The sequence below is a fragment of the Talpa europaea genome (genome assembly GCF_964194135.1).
Source record: "Talpa europaea genome assembly, chromosome: 4".
In the NCBI taxonomy this organism is placed as follows: domain Eukaryota; kingdom Metazoa; phylum Chordata; class Mammalia; order Eulipotyphla; family Talpidae; genus Talpa; species Talpa europaea.
Genome location: NC_140070.1, coordinates 114,963,200 through 114,981,019, shown reverse-complemented (window position 1 = coordinate 114,981,019; position 17,820 = coordinate 114,963,200). Strand labels below are relative to the sequence as shown.

The 17,820-nt window shown below is 39.9% G+C and overlaps 1 protein-coding gene across 1 annotated transcript in view; it reads right to left on the bottom strand.

The window, feature by feature from the left end:
* The window catches only part of ETV5 (ETS variant transcription factor 5), a gene marked incomplete at its 3' end in the record, with an annotated part of 55,991 nt that overhangs the window by 22,322 nt on the left and 15,849 nt on the right, over positions 1–17,820 (bottom strand). The window contains exons 5-6 of the mRNA XM_084231218.1: positions 6,929–7,058; positions 5,723–6,010 (exon numbers count right to left, since the gene is read on the bottom strand). Of these exons, the coding sequence (XP_084087344.1) occupies positions 5,723–6,010; positions 6,929–7,058 (418 nt within the window). The remainder of the gene's footprint in view (positions 1–5,722; positions 6,011–6,928; positions 7,059–17,820) is intronic.

The following is a 17,820-nucleotide window of genomic DNA, read 5'->3' as shown; positions in this document are numbered from 1 at the left end:
TGAAGAATTCCAATTTCACATCAAAATTTTAGAAGATATAAAAAAAAATACCTTCTCCTCATTTGATGACTTAATGTTAAAACCCAACAAGGACAATATTAAGAAAGAAAATTATACATTATTCTTAATCATTACCGATGCAGAAATTCTAAATCTATATTGACAAACAAGTTTAGCAAAGCACAAAATACACAACAAATGAACTGGGTTTCACAGTGACAAGGTTGTTTTCACAGATATCAGTGTAACTTACCCCAATAAAAAATTAAAGGAGAAAATTTGTTTGATCATCTCAACAGAGGGAAGCAAGAATATTTGATAAATTCTGCATACATTTTTAAAAACTCTCAGTAAATTAGGGAGAAGTAAAAATTTGTTAGTTTGATGAAAAGTAACAATCACCTAAAGCAAACATGGCAAAATGCTGAAAATGACCTCTCTTTTAAGATTCAAAACTAAAAACACCAAACACACTCAACCATTAAAGTACATTATTCAGTCTGTCAAGGAAGGTTCCATTAAGCATCTATGAAACTCAGTTTCAGATCCCAAAGTGAATTTATGCTCCATACACAATATGCTATTAGCAAGAGTGCGTGGAGAAGAGATGTGTCAGACACATCACTTCATTCCAGGCCAGGCTACAAAAGTGACTCAAGTCAAGTTTGTCCTGCTCTAAAAAAACAACAAAATCTGAAGAAAAAAATTAATAGTAATTTACTGGTGAGGGACTGTAAGAAAGTAGAAATAAGAGAAAAACTTGAATATGTTATCTCTTAATCATCAGCATCTTTAAGGAATGAGTAGTTTTCTATTAAATCACAGTTCCAGAAACGTAAGCTCATCCCATTAAGGTTTGAAGCTTTGCTCATAGCCAGTGAGGGAGAGAATTTTCTCAAACAGGTTAGGTGATTTGTTTTTGTAGAAGACAGCCACATAGCTGACCCTTCCTGATGACTCCGGGCACTGCCGACAGCATAATACCCTAGTATAGAACTGGTGCCCGCAGGGAGCATCAGGGGCCAGATGATTTTTCCACCACCAGGAGTATTTTCTTAAATTTTTCTTTTCTTGAATTTTTTGCTTCTTGATGCCAGGTGAGTGAGAGGGCAGTGCATTCCAAAATTATTCGATGAAAAATTTCTTTGTGGAGCCACTTTAGTTGAATTGTGGGGACTCCCTCAACTTTGAAATGCAATGAGAAATGGTATAATGGTATGATAAAAACACATGTGGTGGGTACTATGGGTATAACAAAGGAATCTTTTCTACGTTCCTTCACGTAACACATACAAACATCATAAACAGCACAGAAAAAAACTGAGAGATTGGGGGAGCCAAACAAAAAACAGTTCGCCTTCAAGAGCAGCTGGTTTTTAAGGATAAATGGAATGCGTCTGAACATGCCAAATTACATGCTTTTTTCCCCCCTCCTTGGGGGTCAGAAATCACAAATATAAACTAACTTTCAAACACAGTGTTTATCTTTTAAAAATAATTTCTGAGTTGTGAAGAATTATATATTAAGATCATATGAAATACTTTGAATATACTTTTGACTATATTTTTAGTTGTCTAAGGAATAATCCTAGACAAGTATTATCGCTATCTATAAACTGACATTGAAGATAAGTAAGATACTGGGCTAAATGTGGTTAAAGAAAGGATCTAAATCGTGATTTTTAAACCTCAAAGGTGTTTTATTCAGCTGAAGAGAAAAGGCACAATGTGAGCAAAACAAAAAAGGTATGTTACAACTTGGGTTTAGATAAGTCATATGGGAATTTAGTAGTTTCAGAGGTGGATAAGTTCTGGTACTTTGAAAACTAAAAAGATGGGTAAAGTTCAAGTTCAAAATCTTAAGGTCACTTATTCAGCTTTTAGTAGATAGCAGTGAATGTTAATCTCCCTGCCCCACCAAATCATCACCAATACAAACAGTTATTAAGTTATTAAAATTGCTAAATGTAGAATCTTATATTTGGCTATGTAACCCTTAGGGGAGAAACTCTTTAGCTGCTCTTGGGCCTGATATTTTTTTAACCTGTACAATAGGGCTTTTTGTTCTGTCTTGGTCACAGAACTGTTAAAAGGCTCAAAAAAGTCTGTATTTCTTTGCATCTTGCAAAATACTATATATTTTATAAGGTTAGTTTTGAAGGAATATTCCCTCCAATTTTAATAAAAAGCAGTGTACAAAGATCAACTTTGATAGAGATAAAGAACAACTTTTGACAACTTACTGACAGAAGTTATCTACACTTTAAGACAAGCATACAAGTTATTAAATATGTGATGATTAAGCTTGTTATCATACATGACTGATTGCTACGACTTTCATAAAATCAGACCACAGAATTTAGTTTGTCTCATTTTCTGGATGCTATTCAGTACAAGTAAAATCACTTGTCATATATTTAATGTATTTGCATCACACATCTATTACATGGCTACCCTCGTTTATAACAGACAAGGGGAATAAGAACAAAACTCTATAGTACTGGCTACTTGATGCTTTTAAAAAAAAAATGGGTTGGAAGAGAGCTGGATTATGATTTCTCCAAGTGTGACAATGCTACATCCAGACCCCGGCCCAGAACCACCAACACAATCCCTAAGTCAGAGCAAGGAATCTGCATTTTTAATACCTATTGATTTCCAACTCCAGAGGACTAGTGTATACTCTTAACTTAGAGACTACGGTGCTCTAGTACAGACGCCTAGGTACCCCAGTGTTGTTTTTATTTTACAGATCTGGGAACCAACAGTATACTTCACCCTTCACCCCCACTTGCTCAAGGATCCCTGTATTACACCCCAGTGTGTGTGCGATCTTTTTATCTTAGACACATCATTCTTAAAAGTGGATGAATCACTCCACAAAAGAAACACCTACTTTCTGTCTCCTGCCTCTTTCCCCTTTGGATACATGAGGGAAACACTCATAAATCCCAAGGAGGGGGCTGGACAGCTGGGAGCCAAGCTTCCTTCACCACTGAGACTACGACTCCCAGTTGACTAGGGTTGCAGGAAGACAAATAGCAGCCAAGAGAATTAGGGTATTTCCCCCGCCAATTCAGTTAACCGTTGACACAATCTGTTTACACAAGCCCCCTGGATAAGAAACAGGGATTGACAGGGAAACATGAATAAAAGAGATTTAACATGAAGTAATTTTCTTTTACACATGACTGAACAAAGACAAAGTTTGCTAAGTATTTCAAATGCCAAATAGATGCCCCACCTCAACCCTCCTCCTCAATTAATAACCCCTACAGGAGACTAGAAAATACTGTTTAAAAGTACAAGACCAAAAAGCTATTGAAGTAAAAATGGTATCCAGGCCCAAGTTCATAAACTGGCAGGCCTGCAGGGTGATTCTGCCCACAGAGAGGTTTTGTTTAGTCTGTAAAGTGTTGCTTTTGTTTTTCATTTTAATTAGTTGCCAACTTAAAAAAAAAAAAAAAAAACCTAAACCTGGATTTTTTTTTACATACTCAAATTTCTCAATTTTCTTGAAAAAGTGCAAGGCAGTTAATACATGGTGATAACTGGCAAAAGTTTAGTGGAAGCTGTCTCCTACACCTGAGCTCCTTGTCTTAACAGAGGCCTACAATGGGCAGCTGCTATTCAGCACTACTCCTTGGGTCTGATATACTATCCATGTCTGCGGCCCTTGGCCTCACCAGAATGCTAACCAGCCAAGTCATGTAGGTCTTGATGGTGATATTCACAGCAAGGCGGAATGGGATAGAAACTAGGTTAAGAATGCTTAGCTTCTGCACAGCAAAAGAGACAATAACAAAAACAAAGAGAAACCCCACCAACTGGGAGAACATTTTTGCACAAAACACTAATGATAAAGGACTGATTACAAAAATCTGCAAAGAGCTGATGAGACTCAACAACAACAAAGAAAATAATCCAGTCAAAAAATGGGCAGAAGAGCTAAAAAGAAACTTCTCTGAAGAAGAAATGCAAATGGCCAACAGGCATATGAAAAAATGTTCAACATCACTTGTAATCAGGGAAATGCAAATCAAAACTACCATGAGATACCATCTTACACCAGTGAGAATGGCGCATATTAAAAAAACTAGCAACAACAAATGTTGGCCAGGGTGTGGAGAAAAAGGAACTCTCCTGCACTGTTGGTGGGAGTGCAAACTGGTCCAACCACTATGGAGAGCTGTGTGGAGATTTCTGGACCTACTAAACATAGATCTTCCATATGATCCAGCAATTCCACTCCTAGGTATTTACCCAAAGGACACAGAAACATCAATTCCAAAGGGCACCTGCACCCCTATGTTTATAGCAGCACTATTTACAATAGCTAAGCTTTGGAAACAGCCCAAATGCCCAAAAATAGATGACTGGATCAAGAAGATGTGGTACATATACACCATGGAATATTACTCAGCATTCAAAAAAGATAAACACATGCAATTTGCAGCAACATGGATGGCGCTGGAAGGGATCATGCTCAGCGAAATAAGCCAAAAAGAAAAAGAAAAATACCGGATGGTCTCACTCATAGCAGGAATCTAGAAAACTTAAATAAGGGACCAGGAAAATGAATAACTATAAGAAAGTGAAAATCAGAATCAACAAAAAACTATGAAACAGAGACACTTTTGGGGGGGTGGGGGGCGGGAGGGGAGGGATTGGGATCAGAATGGGGGGGTTGCAATTGTATGGGGAATATAAAAATAAAATTTATTATTAAAAAAAAAAAAGAATGCTTAGTTTTGTTCTGCATTTCTTCCAGAAATAAAGAAAGTGGCCTCTGAGTTAATACTGGCAGGCATCTGAATTGGACCAAGCTGGGGATGGTACATGTTCCCTTCTTCTACCCTTTCATCCCCACACCCACCTGATGCAAAGGAAGAAAGAGAAACACATTATCCACCATCTTGCAGCCTTTGGCCACATCACTGACAACTAGCCACCTACATAATCGCCTCAGCCTAAAGAGGTTTGAGAAAAAAAAGACAGGCCCCCAGAGCCACAAGCATCCACAGATAATGGACTCTTAGGCTGGGACCTTAAAGGTTAAGTTTGGTATTTGCATAGTCAGTTCCCTTTCTACCTTAGTTTGTTAATGAATGAAGGACTCTGGATAAGTAATTCCTGATGCCACAATTTCCTTATTAGGAATGTAGAACTATGATATTTCTAGCTTAAAAGGAGATAATTATAAATAAGATCCTCAGCTAATCTACTGTTAAACTGTGTTAAAATAAAAAACAAAACAAAACAAAAAAAAACCTGTGTTAAAATCAGATGAGTAAATACCTCCATAACTCAGCAATCTTCCCTAATATGTAAGTACAATGTTAATAAAGTAATTATGGGTACTATAAACCAAGTTTTGATTCTCACAGGCAGTAACCAATGAGGAGCCAGGAAACCTGCCCTCAGTGAGGGCCGACAGCCGATGTAGCCTGGGCAAGACTCCCTTCCTCCAGCCCTCTAATGAGGGTGCTAATGATCTTCCCTTACCTACTTCATTAGGATGTTGTAATGTCTATGAATGGCTTGTAGTACCTCGGGAACAGGGCGCTATATAAAAAGGTCATATTCATTTTATTATTAGTCTTACCTCACAAGATGCCTCAATGGAATGAAAACTTTATAGGTACCTGGTAAATATGACTAAGTGCTTCCCCTCTCCCAGTGAGGAGAAGCGGTAGTGAAAGAAGTCCAGGTCAGCACCCACCTCTGTTCTGATGGATACTGGTTTTCAGACATCATCTTTGGCATCTGCAGGGGCTGATGTGGTGGCCGGGGGACCGCAAAGGTTTGCTGCTGTGGTCCAGGTTCTGGAAGCGAATGAGGGGCGGCGGCAGGGCCCACCGCCTGGACAGGGCCTGTTGCAGGGGCATGTGCCGAGGTGGGCAGGGTTGCCTGAGGTGGGGGAAATAGGGAATTCTGATGGGTGGGTGACAGGGGAGTGGTAGGAGGGGTTAATGGCTTGAACCCAGAGGGAGGCTTCCTATCATAGGCACTGTAAACAGAAAGAGAAAAGGAACCATTAAGCTTCGAGGAAGCCATTACCTTGGTCACCAGGTCCAGCAGAACACTAGGTTGACAGCCCAGGGTTGCCAGGAAATGACAGCATTAACATAGTTAAAAAGTGCTGGCAGCCCCGAGGGAATATTTGTACCTCTGAAAAGTGACAAACACACTGCGTCACAGGGACTTGTTTAACACTTCTAGTGATTCTTCTCAAAGATAATTTTAGCCACAGCTTCCGGTTTCCTTTTTTCCCCCTTCTAAAAGAATTCTCCATATACGTGTGTGGAGGGTGGATGGATGAGGGGGGAATTTATGTCAGAGGAGTCCTCTAGCCTCCTCTCCCAAGTATTCCAGGGTTCCCAGGAATTAGTCAGAACCTTTGTTGAGGATAAATTTCTGCTGTAACATCACTTGAATTAACAACTCTTCTCCTCCTCCCCCTTTCAGGAAAATCTATGTTTATCTTCTAGAGCAAAGAATGATTTAAAATTAAAGCTTCATTCCTGGTCCTGGATATTCTTAAGTAAAGGGCACCGGCATTGGACTTTTTCATATATTCTGATTTGAAGATTATTTCTTTGGTGCTTAAAGTTCACATTAACATATGATAGACATGAAGAAGTATATATTCCCTCCCTTGAAGCCACAGATCAAATACCCCAGTCTTCAAGGCTCTTTTCCTCAGGAGGGCTTGGTTCCCTCTGGACTCAGTTCCCTACAGAGCTGCTTTAACAGTTTGGCGTTTCTCAGGCAACATAAAGGCCCCATTGGACTGGCCCACACCTAGCAAATTCCATTGCCATGGAGGACGGGGGTGTGTGTGCTCCCCTGGGTGTCTGCTGAATAATAAACACTTGAAACAGCTCAACAGCTACTTTCTGGCCAATCTTTCTCCATCTACACTTACCAGTAGTTGTAGAGGCACTTTTCTCCATAGTTAGCACCAAGAGCCTGCTCATGGCTGCAGGAGGACAGCTCAGATGAGGGGCTGTGCAGCTCCCGTTTGATCTTGGTTGGAGGTGGGGCATGAAGCACCACTGAAATAAGAAGAGGGATGGGGGAGGAATAGAGAGAAGACAGCCCATTAACAGGGAGCATATTTCTTTCTGCAAACCCAGTAACTAGTGGATAGTTCTTGGAACTTATCTCAAGTCACATGCCAGAGAAAGCAAAGCACTTAAACACAGAGCTTCCATCTAAAACCAACGAAAAGTTCTTGAAAGTCAGATCATCTGACATTTTTAATTAGCTAAGTCGTTTTTCCAAATTTCTTTATTGTTGGGTTTGCTTCCTAAAGGCTCTAAAACATTTTGAAATCGTGCAGGTGATAAAACATTTTAAAATCCTGCAGGTGATAGAACATTTTAAAATCCTGCAGGTGATGCTTCTTCCAGAAAAATACACATGGTAACAAACACCAGTGGTTGGAGACAGGAGAATTTTGTTTCCAAAAATGACAAAACAGCCAAAAACATATTGTTATACATTCCACATTGCCTTATCAAAGGCCTAAAACTTTCTGGTAAATATATTTCTTATTCAGTGGCATATCTGCAAATTAAATCTATGGCTTTTAAAAAATCCTTCCTTAAGGAACTCTATAATAGGTCTGAGTAATAGTCAACTTTAGGTGCATTTTCAAAAATTTTAAAAGCGAAGGAATATAACAAGCAACCAAACCACCAGCTAGGGAATGCTCACTGCAGACAGTGGCAATCCTGAAAGCTTTGTGCTTCTGACTAAGTTCTGTGCCGTTTGCGGACCAACCAGAAAGGGCAGTTTTGCATAACCAGTCCTTTCATAGATGCCTCCAATTCCTTTTCCCAAATGAATGAATTAGTGCACACAGCTGTTGCTTCCTGTTTGGTGTTTGCAGCTTTCTCTTCTACCTTTGTTTGGTGAATGAACAACTCTGGAAAAATTACTTCTGATGCCTCAATTTCCTTATTAAGAATGTAAAGCTAAGAAATTTGAAAGCTGCCTGTTTCACATGTGATTTTGAGAAAGCACAGTAGTAAGAGTTTTCAAAGTGTTGGTTTACACAAGAGTGATCCAAACAAACCAAACCAAGTCAAATCTGTTTTTCTGTATTACCTAGGACGTCATTTTAGAGAGGGAATTTTGTCAAAAGTAGGGTAAACTTTAAAGATGCTGCATTGGGAGGGCTGTCTTCGCTAGCTGTAGATTAGAACTACACCCCTCGACCTTGGAAGAGGTGGAGAATGAGTTAAGTTTTCGTGCCAGTCACTTGCCACTGTATCAAAGGCCTCACTGAACAGCTAAACACAGACAAGTGCCCTGAGGACCGACTAAAATCTGTTTAACTCCACGTTTACTCCTAAAACACTTTCAGGAGTTTGGTTAATTCTTAGGGCTTAGACTAGGTAGAAGTAGTTAAATGATCATCCCTTTTCTGCCTGATAAGACTGAAATAGTCTACCTCAGTGGTTTCTCAGAGGCCTCCTCCAAGATCAAAGTTGGACTCAGAAATGAACAAGTGAGATGATGACCCTATCATAGCCTACAAGTTTATAAAGCAAAATCCTACCAGTGACTGAGAGAAAGGACAGGTTTTCAGAATTCCTTTCCTACATACTGCCAACTGCTTTTCTGAGTACATGAAATTCAGAACAGGCAGATTATGTTTAGAAATCATCAACATCTCTCGTGATTTTTCAATGGTGCCATCATGGAAGCCACCCCTCAATTGTTATCAAATGTTTTTAGACATTCAGACCAGAAAACAGCGAGGCTTGTTGCTCTTGTTGGAATGCTGTCCACCATGAGAGGAGAGAATGAGATAGTTTGACACACACACACAACCATTTTTCCAGTGCAGTGGATGTTCTGGGATTCTCAGCACTGCAGTCATTGTCCCTCTGCTCCTGCCACAAAAATCTTGGCAAAATAATGAGGAAAGGCAAAGATGCCCAATTTAACAGAATATTACATGTCCTTGAAAACTCTACTTTTTCTACTGTACTATAGAAAATCACCTACAATCACTGTTTTACCCAAGTTTAAAAACTAAGCAATTATGGAAATTATTAGAAATTCAGCTTTCTTCAGGTTTTAGAAATATCTTCACATGTTCAAAATATTATTATTAGGGCTTCCCTGGTGGCCAAGGGTTAATAAGTCTCAGCGCTATCACTGTTAAGGCCTGAGTTCAATCCTAGGCCAGGGAGCTAATCCTATTGGCACAGCAGACCTCTCCTGTCTCACCTGATGGTCTCCTTAGTAGAGCATTTCAGTAAATCCGCCTGCTGTGCTCCCTACTCTGTCTCTGGTGAATCCTCTCACCCCCCACCCCCACCTCTGGCCTACATTCCATCTATTCTATGCAAAAAATAAGTAAAGCTTAAAAAAATATTATTATAAGTTACAGTTCTGCTGATAACACTTACACCAAAGGGTAAACCAAAGCTGCTTAGGAAAAAAACCTCATTTTATGATGGCTTCAGGAATAGCATATACCTATTTTAAGAGTATCTAAACTATCAGCTAATTCTGATGTATTCGTTTCTTCAAATCTGCATAGTATTTTCAGTGTGCACCACACCATTTTGGCTCTAAATGAAAGGAAGTCTTTTACTACCCATGAACTGTCTTGTACCTGGAATTATGTTCTCTGCATAAAGGAGGGGTTTAAGAAATGGCTGGTGAGTGCTATGCTCTAAATGTTTCCCTAATTCATATGTTGAAATCCTGAGGCACAGGGACTATATTAGGAGGTGCGGCCTTTGGGAAGTGATTAGGTCAAGAGGTGAGTGCTCTTATAAGTAAGATTACTTCTCCCCCTTCCCCTTCAGTGTGTGAGGACACAACCAGAAGTCTGACAGAGGAGAGCCCTCACCTGACGGTGCCAGCACCTTGATCTATTGTGAGGAATAAGCTTTTGTTGTTTATAAACTGCCAGTCTATTGGGCTTCACTAAAGCAACCCAAAGTAGGTTATGACAATGAGTGTTTGAATGGATTATATTTCTAATTGGTCCTTAACCTTGAAGGCAGAAACAACATCTACCCCACAAGGCTAGGGGCACTATGTTAGTCATAGATACATTTCCCCTAGGAATGAACCTATTCGAAGAGAAGAGAGTGGAACACAGCAGGAAGGAGAATTGAAAAATGCATAGATCACTGACAGGAAAGTCAAAAGGGGCCCTGCAAGTGGTAGGGAAGAAAGCTTAGGTCCCCAAAGGGACTGCTGGGCCAGAGGGTGTGTAAAGGACCTGACCGTGGCACACTTAGTCAGATGTAGTGGTGTATTTAGAGCAGGAACGCAGAGGCCCAAGGCAGCCTCCTTGCTTTCAGTCTATACCCTCACTTGTAAAATGAGATATGTGATGCTGCCTTGAGAAATAAAGAAAATGGCACAGCACCTTGCAGATGGTGCTATGATGTTGTGTAATTATACATTGTGCTTTCAAAAATAGAGTATTTACCTTCACACAGGCGACATTACTGAATGATGTCTGAGACCTAGGACTATAAAGTTTGGCAACAAATTGGAATTAAAAAGGTATCATGCACTCGGGAGGAAGTCTGAAAAGAAATGCTACAAAAGTTGACTCTCTGAACTGATAAACATCTATAGTTAGAAATTCTAAGTTCATCACTCCCCGCCCCCACCCCAAGGAAAGAAAGTGAAGGAAAAGATAAACAGCTGGGATTAAATCAAACTAAAAGGTTTCTGTACAGCAAGAGACAATAACCAAAACAAAGAAACACCCTGCTGACTGGAAGAAAATACTTGCACTCCACACAACTGATAAAGGACTGATTTCAAAGATCTACAAAGAGCTCACACTACTCAACAAAGACAAAGCTAACAATTCAGTCAAAAGATGGGCAGAAGAGCTAAAAAGGCACTTCTCCAAAGAGGAAATGGAGATGGTCAACAGAAATATGAAAAAATTCACAACATCACTTATAATCAGGGAAATGCAAATCAAAACCACAATGAGATATCACCTCACATCAGTGAGAATGGCACATATTAAAAAAAAAAAACTGGCAACAAATGCTGGTGACAATGTGGAGAAAAAGGAACAATCTTACACTGCTGATGAGAATGCCAACTGGTCCAACCACTATGGAAAGCTGTATGGAGGTTTCTCAAATTACTAAAAATGGAGCTTTTAGTAATGACCCCGCAATTCCACTCCTAGGAATCTACCCAAAGAACACAAAAACATTAATTCAAAAGGATAACTGCACTCCTATGTTTATTCCAGCAATATTTCCAATAGCTCAGATATGAAAACAACCTAAATGTCCCGAAACAGATGACTAGATCAAGAAGATGTGGTACATATACACAATGGAATGCTATTTAGCAATCTAAAAAGATAAACTCATGCCATTTGCAGCAACATGGATAGAGCTGGAGGGGACTATGCTCAGTGAACTAAATCAGAAGGAAAAAGAAAAACATCAGATGGTTTCACTTATATAATATAGGGGAACCAAATAAGGGCTCGGGGGAAAAAAAAGACAAAACTAGTAGGCAACAATAAATAGGAGACATACAGCGGGGGAGGGAGAGGGATTAAAACAGGGACAGGAAGAGCACAAGAGACTATGGTGATAGTTCACAGGTGACTTGGTGGTAATTTTATGGGGACTACACCTGAGAGGAGAAAGCAAACTGTACAAAAACGAACAATGATGTAAAATATATATATATATATATATATATATATATATAAATAAACCAAAAAAAATTCTGAGTTTCAGCTTGGAGTTATAGAAGATGGGCCCATGAAGTCAATGGCATCCTGATAATTCTGTGACTTGGGACCATCTACTTTGTTTTAAAAGTTTCATTCATTTGCTCATTCATTCATTCATTCATTCACTGAGCATCTTCTATGGACCAGACTTCCTGGACGTGTTAGGGAGATGATGGTAAGCAAATCAGGGTTCTTTCTTCATGGTAAGCACAGTTTAGCAAAGGGTCTGGCATCAGCATTTTCTCATAGATGCAATTGGAGTTAAACTAGGGCTCACAGTTCATTTAATTCAGGTGCTTACATTTATAGACAAGGATCCTGAAGCCCCAAAGAAGTAAAGGAAATGCTCAAAATCCTGGAGCTGCGACTCAAGTCAGTGATCTACCATATTGACAGAAATGGGAGATAGTGGACTCACTCTGCACATTAAAAATAGAAACTATTTTTTTCAACTGAAACAATGAAAGTACCACGTTATACCTAATTAAGAGAAGTCTGGTTGAGAGAAAGTACACTAGAACAAACGGAAAAATGGGTAAGAGCCAGTATCTCTGGAAAAGAAAAAGACAGACCCCTTAGTAATGACTTTGTGCATGTTGCTCTTATATTATTTCATTAGAGCGTCCCAACCCAATGACAAAGTTACTTCCACTGACTCTATTTTATAATGAGAAAAGCACGGCGCCAAAAGGTAGTCATCTGCACAGTCTCATAGTTATACGTGCCAGGATTCCAACCTAAGCAATTCTTAGTCATGCCTGGCTGAGGGAATCACCGAGAAAAGGGAATTAAAAGAGAAAGAACACAGCACCAGAGAGAAGAATAGGAGACAGCATTTGGTCAACCCTTAGGGTCTGTATCCTCATGTTTACTCTGTACTCTACAGCTGAAGCACACTTGTTATATCCAGGTCTCACACCTCTTCCTAGCCCCAGGCCCAAGTTCCTCCCTCACTCCTCCTGGCAACAACATCTCCAATTCCAGTAGCCTTTACTTATAGCCACCCTTGCCTCTTATTCTAGTGTTCCATCTCACGCTTCCTCCTATACTCCAAGCAAGCAACATCTGCTCATTTGGACAGCTGCAAGCACTTTGGAAGACCCACTGTCTTTTACAGCCAGTCATGGACTAACCAGACATCACACTGTTGCCATGAATACCATCTCTCTCCCCAAATACCCTGCCCTCCTGAAATTGCTTCTGGACAATTCTCTTAGAGCCAGTTCTGAGGCAAAACACTTTGAGTTAGTGCTACTATCCTATAGTACTTAACTATATATCTATAATACTTGACTATAGAAAATATGTTTAGAATACACAGATATACACACATATACATACAGACATAGACACACACATTCCCACATGCATATATGAATCTCTTGCTTGTCAAGGGTGAGAAAGACAAGGGTGGCTGGCTGACAAGATTTAATTAAATTCATATTTATTTGTGGGTATGCACTATGGAGTACAATGTCTTGCTCTGCAGAGCATCATAATACCCTTTTAAAATGAGATATGATGTTATCAGTCAACCAGTTTAACATCATAGTTGTTTTTCTTAATAGGGAACTTCTTAGAAAACTTTCCTATCTGACTGATGGAGTCATCCAAAGCGAGGTCTCAAACTAGTCAATGCAGTAAGTCAAAAAAGTCAATGCAGTAAGTCAAATAAAAGACAAAAAGGAATAGAAAGGAAGATATATAACTAATTATTGACATGTGGTTTGGCTGGGTACATAAAAAAATACGAAAGTATCCATAAAGAGTAAGAATCTATAAGGTCATTGGATACAAGTCAACCTAACAGTAACTATTTCTCTGTGCAGTGACATATGTTTTCACAGTATGGTATTTATTTATTTTTTAAAGATTTATTTATTTATTTATACAAGAACCGGGGTACAGGCCAGATGCATGGGAGGGTGAGAGGATTCACCTGAGACAGAGTGGGGAACAGAACAGGCAGACTGACAAAATATACTGCTGAGGGGAGCAGCGGGAAAGACAGGAGAGGTCTGCTGCGCCATGTGGGACCCTCGCCAGCCAGCCGGGATCGAACCGGCACTGTAGAGGCTGTGGACAGCGTCACAGAGCGGTGCTCAACTGCCTGCGCCACCAGGGGAGGCCAAGTATGATATTTAAAATATATATTTACAATAGCGAGGAACCATGAAATACCTAAGAATACATCTAAGAAAAGACATGTAAGATGGCTCCACTGCAAACTACAAAGACCTAAGGAAAATTAAAGAACTCTAATGGAAGGATCTATCATATTCATGGCTAGAAAGCTTGATATTCCAAACATTTCAAATTGATTGATATGGATTATCTGTTACTCCAAACAAAATATCAGCACTACAGAGCAACAGCAATGAAGAAATTATGACTGCACTCAACAAAAAACTTGAATCCCACAAATATGTTCAGCAAAACAAATCAGAAAAAAAAGGTGTATGTGCTATGAGTCCATTTATGATTTATAGTTTTTACAGTTAGGACTGAGGTTACTCTGGAATCTGGAGGTAGAGCCTGTTCAGGGACACAAAAGAATCTTCTTGTTTTCTGGTAAGTTCTGGGTCCTAATCTACATGCCTATACAATGTGGGAATTTATCAAACTGCATTTTTGATTTCTATATGTTATCTCAATTAAATTTCTATTTTTCAAATAAGCAGCCTTGGGCTGGTCAAGCAGCATCACTGCTTAATACTTATACCAAGATTTCTAAATTTTAGAAATTCTTCTATGATGGTATAGAAGCAATCTTCCAAAGAAATAACCCAAATGTTTTAAAATAGAAAAAAAAAAGACAAAATGGTCCATTCAAGAATAATAATAATTCCCTCTGCTGACAAAATCTGTTTCCTGCCCACAAGTACAGGCCTGTGGACTCTGTCCAAGGCAGCTACCCCCTGCCAGTGCTGGCTGTGAACTTCACTATTACAGCACCAAGAATCAAAATAAAGGAAAACACTTTTGTTAAATGTTATGATGAATGACAGTTTGAATCAGAAGGAGTATTTCTTTGTAGAAAGACAAGAACACCTTGTCTAATAAGCCCTTCCTTTGGTGTTTCATAATCATCAAAGCTTCAAATTATCACAGACTTTGTGGTGAATATATATGACATTTATGTAGTTGTTGAGCATTAAAGAAATTGTCCATCAGCTACACTGTGGTCTGAGGGAGTAAAAGACTAAAAACTCATCCCTATTTCCCTCACTTCACTCTCAGGTTCTGCATCTGCTTCCCTGGTGGTCATGGTTCAGGCTGTTTCAGGATTGTCCTTCATCCTTCTTCAGGTCCATTGCCTTCACCTGGGGCTGGCTCATCTTTCTGAAATCAGCTGGATGTACAGGCCTGACCTTGGGGGTTGAGGACCTTTTTGGTCACATTCACTGTCACGATCTTAAGTTTACATAGAAAGATGTGCTGCACAACGGAAGTGACCTAAAACACCAACACCTGCCTCCAGATGGCACGTCTATGAGGTTAGGCCTTGGGTGGCCAGCTTATGTCTCCAGAGTATCTCTGAACAAATGTGATGCAGAATGTATGCAGCCTTGGTCAGGATCTCAGGATTCATGTGTCGTAATCCTAAAGTGAAGGTCTATTCCTAATCTTAATAATTTCTTTCCCTCCAATTTCATAGGTCACCTCTCCCTCTCTTAGGCCATTATCATCCCACCTCATTTCCCTCCATAGGAAGGATAAGGCACTTTTTTTAAGGCACTAACTTAGGAATGCAGGGTACAGTCCAAGACTACTGCCCAGGTTGCTATCTGGTTGTGGCAGTGAGTGGGACAGGAGAAGAGAAGACTAGCTAACAGAGAGACATTTGAGTACAAAATGATGCTGGCAAACAGAATTGAAGAAGCCACCAGGAAAGAGCAAGTGTGGCCTCTTCTCCCCTGATTTTCCTGTAACTTATCAGAGGGGCGACCTCAGCGACTAAGAGCAGAAGGCTTTCAGTCACCAGAAGCTGTGTTCCCTTGTTCTACATGTGGCTTAAGAAGCAAAACAAAACCAAAAGTTCTACTTTTGAACATACTGTCGACTTTCATAGCCCTGGCCTTTTCTGACAATTTTGAGACAAAGTTCAACCAGCTAGCTGGTAGAAGAAATAAGGGAGGTGGACAGGATGAGACTTCTTTTTTTAAGTGCTATCATATTACCAGAAGAGGTCAGAAGTATTTCTCCATTTTAGGGCAGAGTAGATTAGAAATTCATTTCAAGCATAAAATATACTCCTAATATCTTAAAATCCTTCATAATTCTGTAGCAGCACTAGTGAATGACAAAGACAGCAGATAAATACCTTGCTCTGGGAACCAAGGAGGCTCCAGGGAGATAAAATAAGTGGATAGGTTTCAGCACTTAAAAGTGAGTATTTAGAAAAGGAGATGCCTTTTGGATTTCCAAACAAAGTAAGAGACATGCTCAAACCCGTTTGAATGGTGAGCATTGACTCTGCCTGGCAACAGTTTCCAAAAATAAAAATTTGAAATGCTATCAGATTAGTTAGGGGGTACAAGTTCTAAAAGCAGAATTGGAAGAGGTATGGGAGGATGTGCTGACTTCTTTAACATCTGACACAGCTAGTCTTTTAAACATAAATTCTCAAGTTTAATATTGTGAAAAATCATCTGTGAAGAATAAAATCAACTATTTAGTAAGCTGTGCTTTTTAAAACACTGGAATGAGTCCTCCCAAAGAACCTTTCTTCAAAGCACACACAAGCTATCTTTGACCCAAATACCTCCATCTGACTCACTCTGTTCTTTTACCAGTGTTTTAAGGTCAACACAGTAATAGAGATATGAGAGGTTAAGAGGATCAACAATTCTTCTACATAGCCAGATTTCAGGTCTAAGGTCAGTATTTCTATATGCTGTATATCTATCCTTTAGTAATGTACCTATGAAAGGTCAACAACTACAACTTGACCAGGACTCTTACAAAAAAATTCAATGTTATAAAACAAAGGAAGATCAATATTATTATCTGAAGAAAATAGGCAAAATAAGGGGCTTCCCTGGTGGCGCAGCGGTTGAGCTTTGGGTTGCAAAGCTGCCCACAGCCTCTGCAGCACCGGTGCAATCCCCAGCCACAGGGCTAGGGTCCCACATGGTGCGCAGACCTCTCCTGCCACCCGCTGCTCCCCTCAGCAGTGTACTTCATCAGTCTGTCTGCTCTGCTGCCCGCTCTGGCTCTGGTGAATTATCTCACCCTCCCGCACTTCTGACTGTACCCCTAGTGCTCATATAAACAAACAAACAAACAAACAAATAAATAAATAAATAAATCTTTAAAAAGAAAATAGGCATAACAATAAATGTGCCATATGATTTCCCATTGAATCCTAGATCAAAAAAACAGCATCAGGGCCTCCCCTGGTGGTGCAGGCAGTTGGGCGCAGCACTGTGAAGCTGTCCACAGCCTCTGCAGGGCGGGTTCGACCCCCACCGGCAGGCCTCTCCTGTCTCGCCCGCTGCTCCCTTCAGCAGTGTATTTCTTCAGTCTGCCTGTTCTGTTCCCTGCTCTGTCTCTGGTGAATCCCCTCACCCTCCTGCGCATCTGGCCTATACCCCGGTTCTTGTATAAATAAATAAATAAATAAATAAATCTTTAAACAAAACAACACAAAATAACAGCATCAACTATGAAAAGACATTTGGAGGACTAGTGGAGGATTATGAGTATTACTTCATAGAAGTTTCGTTTCTCATACACCAGTGAGAATGGCACATATTAAAAAAACTAGCAACAACAAATGTTGGCAAGGGTGTGGAGAAAAAGGAACTCTTCTGCACTGTTGGTGGGAGTGCAAACTGGTCCAACCACTGTGGAAAGCTGTGTGGAGATTTCTGGACCTACTAAACATAGAGCTTCCATATGATCCAGCAATTCCACTCCTAGGTATTTACCCAAAGGACACAGAAACATCAATTCCAAAGAGCACCTGCACCCCTATGTTTATAGCAGCACTGTTTACAATAGCTAAGCTTTGGAAACAACCCAAATGCCCAAAAATAGATGACTGGATCAAGAAGATG